The sequence below is a fragment of the Xylaria bambusicola genome, assembly GCF_022495145.1.
Source record: "Xylaria bambusicola strain CBS 139988 unplaced genomic scaffold F5B22scaffold_2, whole genome shotgun sequence".
NCBI lineage: Eukaryota > Fungi > Ascomycota > Sordariomycetes > Xylariales > Xylariaceae > Xylaria > Xylaria bambusicola.
The window spans coordinates 282,773-295,242 of NW_025953555.1; the positions used below are offsets into that span (position 1 = coordinate 282,773).

A 12,470-nucleotide genomic window follows, 5' to 3' on the forward strand; every position below is an offset into this window, starting at 1 on the left:
TAGCACCGAGCCTAATTAGGATATTATGTTCTCTATTTTTGTAATGTACGCTTCGCCAAGCTTAACGGACCACTTACTAAGTAGAGGGATGGACAACCCATCGGCGTATGACAACGGCGTTAGGTGCTTTGGGCAGTCTAGCTGTCGAGGGCTGTCTCCATAATCAATGTATGCCTGTGTCTGCTCGTCTGCCTGTGGTCGATGCCATGGAGGGTCTCCAGCGACTACTGCATAACATGCAGCCTGCGAGGCACTGTCGTCTAGGTTGCTCCACGAAGCGGCGACTTGTGCGGGTCGCGTCGGATGCTCCATGGCCGCCCAACACGCCCGCCTATTGCAAGCAACGACTTGTAAGAAGTTGGGGACAAACGAGAGGTGAAAAAAATTTCCCTCATACTTGCAATATTCCTGTGTACGTCAAAGAATGGCTTTCGTGGTGCGTACGGTATACCTATGCAGTCAGGGTAAGAGGAGAAACTAGAAAGCCCATCAAGGCTCGGCAACTCTCAGCTTCGAAAGTGTCTATTCAAGTCGGCAGTCTACCTACTCACTTACTCGCCTACTTTGTCGGGTCGCGTACCAACTAGGTAAAGTATCTATTAAGTATGTTATCAAGGGGGGGTTACAGTAGAAAGTCTGTGCAGGAATAGCTATGCATATGTTCGAAGCATGCAATTCTCAGGTAGGCCTTGAGGTGTGGCTGGACCACTTCTAGATCTCTACTGTGCGTACTTAATAGCTTCCAAGTTTTCCATGAAACACACCCTGAGACGCCATTACGCTTCTAGGAAGGTCATCGGGTCGGATTGCTAAGTCCCAGAGATGACTTGGCGCACCGTTTCTGTCCCACTGGGCTGTTTCATTCCAAGTCGATGCACTGGCGATAGGCAGTTGGAGAGTCCAGCTTGCCGGCCAAGCCAATGGTTAGCACATAACATAATGCCACTTACTATGTATGTATATGTATATGTCATGTGTAAAGCGAGCTTAATATACGCCGTACGAGGTCAGGAACATGAGTGACGAGGCAGTGCTACGGACGGTCCAGAGATAGAAAGACAGAGCCATACTTTCGAAGCACGTCACAACACCCACGCCACTGCGGCTGTGGCCCCGGTGATGCTAACCAGAAGCAATGGCACTAACCTACGGTTCGTCCTAGCTGTACTGGCTGTACTGGCAGAAATAGAGCTTCTCTTCGTCGAGCTATTTCACATCTAATCGATGGGCGCGCGCCGATACTACCGGGCAACTAATGAGCCTGGCATGTGCAAAGGCCAGCCTCACTCGCTTCACGGTCCGTGACACTACACACACCACCGATAGCTATGCGATTAGAGCATACAATCTGCCTGACCTACAGATATAGGCAGCTACTGTGCTCTGCATGTTGTGTTCCAGACCTACTCGGCTGTTAATGCCTCCTGTGCCCGAGAGCCGCGCCAGCAGCTTCTTCAGCGCATCTGTGAGTAGTTGCTTGGCAGGATCTAGAATGTCTCGCAGCATGGCGGAATACCTACTCGGCGCATGGACTAACTTGATACAAGAGTTGAGATATATTCCAATGAAGCCGAATGAAATGGGCGGAAGGCTATAATAGCTGTAAGCTGTATCGGTAATACCTATTATCACACGACACAGTTTCTCGCGCATCATCTTTTAATACTCGCGCGCCACGCTAAACCTACCATAGCAATTGTCGGGTCTCTGTCTGCAACCCCCCTGGTTTCCCATACAAGTTGGGGTTAGTTGCAGACACACCCTTGACAGCGATTATGAAAACAGTCATTTTTCATATCATCACTCAACAAGTACCTACACCCTTTAATCTCTTAAGTTCAAAACTTTATAACGAACAGCTTACTACTATATTTGCTAGTAAAAATGTTCCCTTCTAAAAGTGCCCTATGATATATTTTTCAACCTGCCTTAAAAAAGTGACTTGCTTATTGATCTTAATACGAAATTACCCCTTCCACCACCTATTTGACTGACCTTCGAAGTCACCTGGGCAAAGATAACGCCCGTTAGGTGCGTATTTTTTTTTTCTAATGGCTATCATGGGTCCTGCTGGGAGATATAAGGGTTATACTTCGAAAAGGGCTAGATTAGGTGTGCCAAGGACTGTTGTGGGGGTATTAGTACGTACTGCCCCAACAATTACTATGGTAGGTTTAGCATGGCGCGCGAGTATTAAAAGGTGATGCGCGAGAAACTGTGTCGATTATCACAGGCATGTTCTACCGCGTGACAGCGGGGAAATTAAATAAGGCGAGACTGGGCCTTGTGTGCTGCTATACTGTCCTGTTGGAATCCTTGAATTGTATCAAGTTGATACAGTGTGTATCATGTAGCAGCTATCCAAACTCGAGGCTTTTCATAATGGCCGATGACCCCTGACTACACGCCAATGCCTTATTCTTCTAGGTTTCTCCGATAATACTTTTATAGCCGAGGTAATCTAAAGCTTCATCTATACCTCCCTCGCCTCCCTGCAATATAGTAAGAAGAGACCTTTACCAATATCTGACTGAAACCACTTCCAAGATAGGCTCAAAGCTTTCTCCAAATTTCCCCAACTCAGTCCCCTGCTTGGTCGTGGTCCCTGTCTATGCTGTCGAGGGCTGTCAACCACCCAGACAATGGGAATGCAACCTTTTTATACGTTGCGTAGTATTAGGTAGCTGTAGATACACAGCTGGCTAAACGATGCCTCAATGGCTACATTGTACATACACCATATCAACGCGAAGCGCCAACCGCAGTTTAGCCTAGCTCATAAGTGATCAACTCAACGGATGAAAAGTTGAAATCTTCCCAGGTCAGGTGAACTGTTTTCGACAAGGGATAACCCTTAAAAGTCTTGACCACCATCCACTCATTGTCTATCTCTGCGGCTACTATTGGCTCGAAATTTCTAACGGATAATCTGCGATACTCGCTCTGCATCTTAATATCTCTACAATGCATACGAGATATGACAGCGGTAACTGATTGCTGGTGACCAATTCCATGAGAATAATAGCTGGATTTATTGCTCTCCAACTTATCCATTCATCCTGAGGCTTCCACCCGCCATAGCGTCAAAGACATCTTGAACTGATCTACCTACCTATGTAGTAAGCTTCGATTTCACTCAGCATGTTCAATAGAACTTAAAACATACGGATTTTCCCAGAATCGTGGAATGAGCCATCTTCCCTCGCCAGCCTAAGGTATTCCAGGTTCCACGGCAACGTGTTTCCGCTGGCGAAGCATTTGTTATAGCTTCATATCCAAGTATATGCAAGGATGGCATGTAGTCGCTTACACCTCCATCGTGACAATATCCCTGCTACCCCAGACTAGCCGGACACCATCTCACAAAAGTCCACTGGGTCAGCCTTGAAATAGTTAGCAGGTCGCGGAATGCTACTTCTGCGGCCCTCATCGGCCTGGACTGTTTTAGGATGCCCATGCGAAAAGGACATTAGCCATCTATCCAATCACCCATCTACTCGATGACCATTGCAACTTGCCACAGAGCGTCTGTCGCAATAGTTCCTGCAGCCCTGAACCGGAGATACGTGTATGCTAGGGTAGGTAGGTATTCAGAGGGAGATAGACACACCCACGCACACATACCCGGATTATGACGTTATGGCAGAACCAAGCCCTGGCTTGCGTATCGTGGGTGTACCTGGATTTCCATTGCCCCGTGCTAGATCTGGTCTCACAGTCACTCACCATGGCTTATCATACCTACTGAGTACATGTATTGGTATAGACGCGCAATGTTCAGCATTCATCAAGTATCTACATCCTCATACAGTCTTAGCTCCCCATTACCTAGCATTACCGAGCAGCTGGTCCCTCTAGAGCACGGACTGGTTTCAAGACACCCAAGTCCAATGCATATCTCAGCTCGCTGAACGGAGCTATGACTACAGATGCTCACTTGAGCAAAGCGGAAGCGCACAGCGCAAGCCTGAAATCTCTATCCAAGTCGGTTAAAGAAGCGCGGATGAGATCAACAAATCTCGTGAAAAAGCTATGTGCAGGGTAGATCTCCTCTGTCTCTGCAGCGCATCCAGAACCTATGATCGGCGGCCAACAGATTGCCGGTATAAGACAATCAAAATGTATACTCGATAGGGCAGTAATACAGGGTGAGAGCGTGAGCGGGAGGTGTTATGGTGTTTGCTACCGTACCAAGACGTGGTAATCGTGTCGCACCTATGCAACGCACGCCGTCTCCAAGCGTCCTTGGTGTGACCCAATGTGATGTGTTCGGGCCCTTCAGGTTGCCCGATGCTGGGAATCGGGAAGTAGAGTGTGTGTTCCATTGCAGCGCGGAACACATCGGTCAAGCCAGCCCGATAAAAAAGAAATGGCGGCTTGTCGTCATAGGATGCTCTTCGGGTTGCAGTGTAATTCTAAACTCGCCTTCCTGCATAAACTCCAAGTACAACTGCTTGTTAAAGATTCACTTGCCCTTGCGTGGCGACAAAGGCTTTCAATTGATGAAGCCCCTGCTGTATCCAGTAGTTACCCTCGGGTCCTCTTAGCAAAGTAGCATCTCTACACCATCCTCAATGCTCGAGGAGCAAGCCACCCAGCCGCATCCCAAGCCAGTACAAGCTAGCTAGCCAAAGATGGCGATTTATGTGACGCTACGGTGGCGTTATACGTCTCTATATCTCCATATCTCTATAACTAATCTCTACTATATAGTGATCTATAAACTTTCGAACACGCGGTTTCTGACACCTTAGCCTACGACAGCCGGATGTGACCACCCATGCGCTTAGAGCTATAACACGAAAATCTGCGATTCGTCAACTTTCAATACTACCATCTACACACCCATACACACTCGAGGACACTCAAGACGCCCATAATTACGATGTAATAAAACACTCTGTGCTGCAGTAGCCTGAAAGACCCTGCTTCCCGATCGGCACAACAGCAACATTTCTGTGGCCTGCTTTCGGCCACCTGCAGCACTGATCGTAGGAATCAAACCCACCTCCCTCCCCACTCGCACTCTGTCCAAGACACACTTGAGCAGCGTGCTAGCTGCATGATCAACTGCTTCGGCCGTGGCGCCTGTCGTCCAATAACCGCTGTATCCGTGGAACGTCTCTCCGTTGCAACGGCCGTGATAGGGCTTCATGTTACAGGTAGGGAATCGTTCGAACCGGTCTTAGATAATCAAGCATACCTCGAGACCATCCTTTTGAAGTCGTCAAAGTCAGTCTCTATATCAGCTGTCACGACGGCCAAGCAGTTTCATAAGCAATTAGAAATACCATTCACTACATGACGAAAGATAGAAATAGGAAACAGACGTGTCGTTCCACGCCCATTAAGGGATCCACGACCAAGCCCGAAAACATGTTTTACGGTCTATCTCACTAGGGCGTGGAATATGGGTTGGTTTATGTAGTATCGTGGACCCGCCCAATCCAGAAGCCGACTATCGCGGCCTGTAGATCTACTCCGCCGGTGAAGTTAGCCGCTCTGGTCGGCAGAACCCTACCTACTACGTGTACATAGTACGAAGCAGTCCCCAGTGCGTATCTGGGAGTTGGGCTACTCATCGGCCCGTTTCTCGGCAGTAGTTGCAGCGAGAATAACCGCTTCTACACGAGATATAGCTTAGACAGATATATGTATGATATATATCTTCACCAATAATGACTAAAAAAGATGTAGTATCCACCGTACCGACGTTGGGGGTTCCTAGTTGGGGGGAGGCAAAAAAGGGACGAGAATTTTCAGATATTCGTCAGATAGAAGGATACTACTATGTGCATCTTGGAGAACTACAAGGGCATGAGCAGCGAAGAACGAACTCTCGCTCATGCACAGGTGCGTTGCTTTTCGCCGCCGGAATTGTTCCAGAAAAATGCGCGATGACGCGCCCGCACAGGTTTCGGGATATCCCGCTGTAGATACTGCCTGGATTAGGTAGGCATATACTGCCCTAGGTTTGCTCCCGTTGAACCGCCACAGGCGTACATGTAATCACGTACCGTATCCTCGCTACAACCTCCCTCTATGCAACGACTTGAGTAGAGCGATGAGGAGATGAATTATGTGCGAGGCGGCAGGACATTCTGATACTAGTTCAAGATGGAGATGAAGAAGAGAAGCAGACGCAGCTGTTATCCCTACAGTTGATATTGGCTGAGGCGCGCAAATGAATGAATTTGAGTTGAGAAAGCGGACCACATAGTGAAACAGAGCCCCCATCCTCATGATCAACCTGCACTTTAACCACCTTGCTATCGTCCCCGGATAGCAAGTATAACGAGATGAGCTTCGACACATCATAGCATATCCGTGAAGTCAAAAGCCGTAAAAAATATTGCTTTGGATCGACATCCCCTAGTATCAGAACCCAAGACATGCCCCTCGCTTTCGATTATGAATCATAGTGGCATTCCACTCGTTAAAACGCTCTTTAATCTCACGATATTACCTCCCATGTATATAATCTGTGTGTAGTTTACCCTATCCGCGATCCCATCATCCCCGTCCTAAACGCTCGTCTGCGATGGCCAACATTCGGCGAGACAGAAACATTCAATGGTCTGCTCGTGGTGAGCCGCTATGCTGGCGAGTCTCAATGCCTCGGTGACGCAGTCGGGCTGTGCAATGGCCGCCTTGTTAATGCGGAAGCTGATTAGCGTGTCGTGGAGGTTTTCGTAGACTTGTGTGCAGGCAAAGTTGTCGAGTTTGGCCCTACATTGTGTCTGGATAATACTCGGGACCCCAACCGCACAACCGTTTGAAGACCCGTCATTGCCCCAGCCGGCCATCTCGATTGTGTACTCGTTGTACACCTCGTTGTTATCCACGTACCCGTAAAACTCACAGCTGCTGGAGTCCAAGCGGCGTGAGAAGGGGAGCCGTCGGTTTAGTGGGAGGGCGGGTGCGCTTTGGATTGTTTTGAGTATGGTGATTAGGGCTGTGAAGGCATCAAGGCGCATATCTTCGAAGTTAAAAATGCTCGCAATGGGAAATTAGATTCGAAACGAAGTGTGGTGTGTACGTAGGTTTAGCATCCCCTGGAATTATGTTGTACATAGGGGTAGAGACAGGACAAACCGCCCAAGAGCTTGAAGAGCAAAATATGCATGCTTCCATCTCTTTTCTGAGTTGTAGGATTTGTCTATAGCTTACCAGAGAACGCCTTATATTACTTTGATTCATCGAAGATGTTTGTCCCGAGGCAACCTCCCGATGGGAACCCGCTTTAGCGTGTATATCAAGTTTGACCCCTTCTAGTCGAGAGATGGGTGTTACTGCTGGCTTGGAAGATGACTTGTCGTGAGTACATTCGTCGAGTCAAGTTTTCAAGTCGTGATCTGCCCTCATTCGATGACGAGCTCATTGTACCATCAATCGTGTTCCGTGAGGGTTCGACCGCCCACATCACGACGCCTTTGTGCGCTCATATACAGACACATATTTAATAGACAGTTTATTAACTATCAGCTAGTCAGTAAAGATATGCCAAGATCTCGTATAAGAATTCGTTGCTACAGCTGCGGGCCGTGATCCGAAGTATCATGCGGGCGGGCGTTGAGATTTTCGCCATTTTGGGCTTCAGACAGGTTGAATGGCAAGTCTGGAAGTCACACAAGATTCCATTCTCCACGCCCTCATACCTCCTGGGGATAGCTTGGGGTGATTCCGCGTGACAGCCACTGCTTTTGAAGTAACACAGAGTGAGGTGTTCCAAGCCAGTTCGTCACAACGGCTGCGAGAGCTGGTCAGTGTGAAGTAATTGGCGACTCAAATCGCTCTCACAATCTGCTCCTCGAATCATGTGCATGGCTATTGGCACGGATATGCGTCTGTACTAGCAGCAGCCTCTCAAGTTCGGAGAATTCTTGTTGCAATCCAGGTCGCACTAGGTACTTGAGATTACCGCACGTGAGATATCTCAAAAGCACACTCCACATTGATAGTCTCTAGTTCGGCTGGGGTGTCGTTGTGTGATACTTATCATCTTTCACTCGGGCTTAAAGTTACAATCACTCATCTACACCAGTAAAGATACTAAGGGGGTTCTATGTGTGATTTGTACACAAAGTGAAGCCTTTGAGTGTCCATAGTGTGAGAGAGTTGAGAAGTACGACTTCCCCGAGGAGTGTTTCACTTACTCGTATAAATCAGAAGTCTGAGAGGGAATTGATTAGTATTTACATGACCCAGGTTATACTCAGTCTGATATATATTAGATTATCATCTTGTCAAAGTTTTAATCTCTTATTGGGCTATCCCGCGCAATAAGCTGGCGAGAATACTTATGTCTCGCCAGACCTTATTAACCATATACAGGAATAGAAAATTCAGAGACAAATAGACATTCTCTGTCGATAGACGGATCAGTATTACTCTAAGAACTACTATCACGACATGGAGTAACCTACGGTATACCTAGCATAGCGCCCCACTACTAATGTTGTTTTCGGTGAAACAAGGGATTGCACTGCATTTTTAGCATCCGTCGATGAGATGTGAACTTGAGATACCTAGCAGGATTAGATAAGCAAAGCGCAATCAGTCTTATATTCACACGTTATATTCCTCCATGAAATTGCCAAAATTACTTCATGATACAAGCGGCTGGTATTCAAATAAGAATTCGAGGATATCCGCACTTCTGAAGACTCATTACTGAGCATGTAAACACTCTATACTCTGGATGTTAGCGAGAAAGCCGACATGTGCTCGGTCTTGTGTTGAATGGAGTGTATGTAAGGATTCCGAGACTGGACCTCTTGAAGAGCATTAGTCTATACACAAGTGTAGACTGAAAATCATCCTTTGGTGCATATGGTGCCTAATATCCCGAGTTGCACAATATAGACGACGAGTATTGACCATGGATGCGGGGCTTAGTATTTAATGTAATATTTTTATTATATCTTCACAAGCGAGGCAATGGTTTGACGGCACTCGTAGCTTACTTATTGAGCCTGGCAACATACCACTCCACGGAATCCGAAACAGTCACTGTCATCGAACGAACGCTTCCAACCCTGGAATCAATTCAGGGCTGAGAAATCGCCCAAAGGGACTAACTAGTAGGGAAGACAATAGGAGAATTCAAAAGCACGCCGGCTTGATCTGGAAGCTCTCCCTGGGGATGCACAATAGTCAGGAATGAGCTAGTACTTGGGGACCGGTGTCATGCAGAACAAACTGGGCTTGGAAGCCGATTCTTCGTGATGAACAAGTCAACAGCCTCACACTCATCGGGACGTGATAGAAAGCATTAGCAGAATATACCCGGGCCGATTGTTACGCTGTTATATCTCGCATATCTGATATCGCGAATCTAAGTAAGTACTTAATCAACATAATTATACAATTCGTGTCATCGTCGCTATGCCTTATGTTCATATCCACTCGCACGTACTTCGCTACCACTATCGCTATGGTTCACTCCTATCAGGTCTAAATTGGATGGACACACCTCCTTTGCAAGACCTTAATCTCATGACTTAACGCTACTTGGCCTCTTCTCCAGATCCTGCTCAGTCACTGGCCCGCCAAGGCTCGCAGGAGTCGGCCCACAACTCCCTGAACTAGGTATAAAGCTATCATCAAGGCTGATGCCTTCGCGCCCGAGACGTGCTACGAGCTTTGTGTTCAAAGCTTGAAGTTGCCCGACCTGTTCCTTCAAGATCTCGATCTCTTTGCGAGCGACATCCCTATCGGCGCGCGTCTTTTCCAGCTCGAGGGTAAGATTGGCCTTGTCTTCGCGCTCGATCTGCTTACGCCGGCGCTCCTCGGCCTTCTTCTCCTCGGCGGCTCGCTTGGCTTCGAGCTTGCGACGTTCCCGCTGGTACTTGTCTTCTTGTTTCGCAATCTCGCGCTCGTGTCTGTCACGCAGCTTTTGCAGCGCTAGCTCGTCGCGCTGCGCGTCGTTGTTCTTTTTTGCGAGGGCGCGTTCCTCGGCTCGCCGCAGTTTCTCCTCTGCTTTCCGCCGCCGCTCCTCTAGTTTTCTAAGCTCTTTGTCGTGATGTGTAGATTGTGTAGACTTCAATGAACTTTCATCTGCGTCGGCGTTTACAGAGATAGCCGGTTCGTCGCGCTCTGGTATCTTTGTGATCGGCTCGATGTCTACCGTATCGTCAAAGCTGTGGAAACTATGAAGGGACGAGGTATCGGAAATTTCGGGTGTAGAAATCTCGGATTCGCTTTCCTCAGGTTGTCCATAGAATCGCGAAGCTGCTGCTGATGCTACCATACCAAGAGTGGACGATATCACTACAACCGCTAGAATCAGTAATTGCTCGTTCATCTAAAAGTTTTGGGAGTTCTGCATACTCCCGAGACACACTTGTGCTCTTAATAGTCAACTATGGGCTCCAGGCGTAATTAGAACAGAAAAAAAAAAAAGACTCCAGTGGTTTACATACTCCCATAGACCCCGCTAGGTCCTGGCGAAAGCGCAGGCTCCGAATTCTCTGATCCGGTTCCTCCAAAACCCGTTTTAACCCCAGAGTCGGTATGTGGCGCCTGAACAGAGCTAGATAAACCCCCAGGCACGACAGACATGGACGCATTGCTTGGTGTTGTTCCGACTTCGGTTGGTATAGATTCAAAGTTGGTCTTGAGCAACATCTCAAACCTTTCGGATGATATCCATTGCACGAATTTGCCAGCATCAGTCACTATTCCCTCTGGTGTCTTTTTCTCTATGAGGAAACGAGGAACACTGCCTCCAGGGTCACTACGGGTGATCATTATCCACTCAATTGTGGAATTATTGTCGTCGTAAGTTTCGCCTATGCTACTATTTGACTCGGCGCTCTGGTCATATAGAGTCGACTCCCTGCCGATATTTTCAGAGCGGCTTGTTGCTGATGACGATAGAGGGTCGCTTGGACCGCTACTCGACGAAGGTGTCACCGACTCTAAAGTTTTGACTTCGCGAATCAGCTCGACAGATTCATAATAGCCCCGTATAAATCCTTGACGCTCTGGGCATTCAGGGTGGACACATGGTTTCGAGACAAGCATATATTCTCTCGGTCGATCGGGTTTCTTTGCTGTAAATGTCGTTGTTTCCGTGTCGGAGATCAAACACAAGGTGACGAAGTCGCGGGGCGTAGTCGGACCTGGAAACTGCGCCGAGAGCTGATAGACTTGTATTTTCCCATAGCCGTTTACGGTCCGGTCTGCGACGCATTTATCGGCACCCAATCCTCTGATCTTGCCGTCTCCCGGCTGTCCTTGAACCTTAAGACTCTCGGCGAACTCTTTTTCAATGCCTGTCTTCCATTTCTTATAGCTTTGTCCGCTGTGGACGCTCCGCCTTGCAAACCATGCGCCTCTGCCATCCTTTGCCGGTAACTTGTAGACGTTTAACTCGAGCGGGTTGTCGCGGGGATTGACTTTCACTGCTTTCCACTCCTTTCTCAGCTCTCTGGCTTTCTGCGAGTACTCAGCCGATTGACTCGGCAAAGAATCGCTCTCGGAGGGAGCTGGTATTGAGTCAATGAGACAGTGGGCGTCGTTGAAAGTGGCGGGCATGCAGGTCGTTGGGTCTTCTTGAGCGAATGCTTCCCAGTCGACAGGGCCAAGCGCCTTGAATGTTTCATGGACACTACTGGACATTTCGTTAACCTTCTCTTGCGGACACTTTTGTTATTCGTGTAGACGACGCGGGGCGATATGACAGAGTCGCGTGCTGGCTATCGGATCTTAACAGCGTTGTCGAACTATATACGATGGATGCAACAGATTTGATCAAGAGCTGCTTAAGACAATTGAACCACCTCGAGAGTCGGCCCTAAGACATGAGAATATCACATAGGCAAGTTTGTCGTACAATATTATGTAGCAGTGTTTGGGCAATGATGAATGAGCATTGAGCCAAATGCTTCCTTCAAGGCCTTGGGTATCTACTTACTATACTTATTTAAGGAGCCGCAGTGTCGCACGTTCTAGGCTCCCAAGTATCCAATATTGCTGACCAGGGCAGATGACCAGGGTCTATGGAACTGCGGCAATACGTCTTTGCCGAGCTGTTGGGACTCACAACAGAAGCAATGCAATGGATAGAATCGCAGCTTGTTATCGCGTACTCTTGATGACGTCACGGCGATGTCCAGTTGGGTGGTTCGAAAGGGTGGCATCATCCCCTCGCCGAGACGAACAAACGTCAACTATCTAATCCAATTGACGATCCCCAGGCAGCGTCTAGTGTCTACATAGGAGGGAACTGGACGCTTTTAGCCGCCCTTATACGGATCATAGCATCTCAAATAGGCCTAGTTACTGGGCGGGCACCTACGTATCTTGTCTTAGTTGAACCAGCAAGCCCGTGTATGAAGTAATACAGTGGAATACCGAAGCACTTCGCTAGCTTAGGACAACACACTTGATACACTTATATACATGCAGGTAGTTCAAGCTCGGAGCCGTGATAACCGAGTGGCTATCTATCTTTACTGCACCTG

The 12,470-nt window shown here is 48.1% G+C and overlaps 2 protein-coding genes across 2 annotated transcripts; both read right to left on the reverse strand.

The window, feature by feature from the left end:
* Window positions 1–6,421: 6,421 nt before the first annotated feature.
* On the reverse strand, window positions 6,422–7,173 carry F5B22DRAFT_147750 (uncharacterized protein). Its single transcript, XM_047969113.1, has one exon. It carries the CDS (start codon window positions 6,975–6,977, stop codon window positions 6,525–6,527), a length of 453 nt encoding a protein of 150 aa, XP_047835586.1. The 5' UTR covers window positions 6,978–7,173; the 3' UTR covers window positions 6,422–6,524.
* Window positions 7,174–9,496: 2,323 nt separating this feature from the next.
* F5B22DRAFT_641374 (uncharacterized protein) lies at window positions 9,497–11,625 on the reverse strand (the record flags this gene model as incomplete). Its single annotated transcript, XM_047977980.1, has 2 exons — window positions 9,497–10,272; window positions 10,425–11,625. The coding sequence occupies 2 exons, from the start codon at window positions 11,623–11,625 to the stop codon at window positions 9,497–9,499; spliced, it is 1,977 nt and encodes a 658-aa protein (XP_047835587.1).
* Window positions 11,626–12,470: the final 845 nt, after the last annotated feature.

Coding starts and splice junctions, on each gene's coding strand:
- F5B22DRAFT_147750 (XM_047969113.1), bottom strand. CDS start 6,977: ATGCGCCTTGATGCCTTCACAGCCCTAATCACCATACTCAAAACAATC.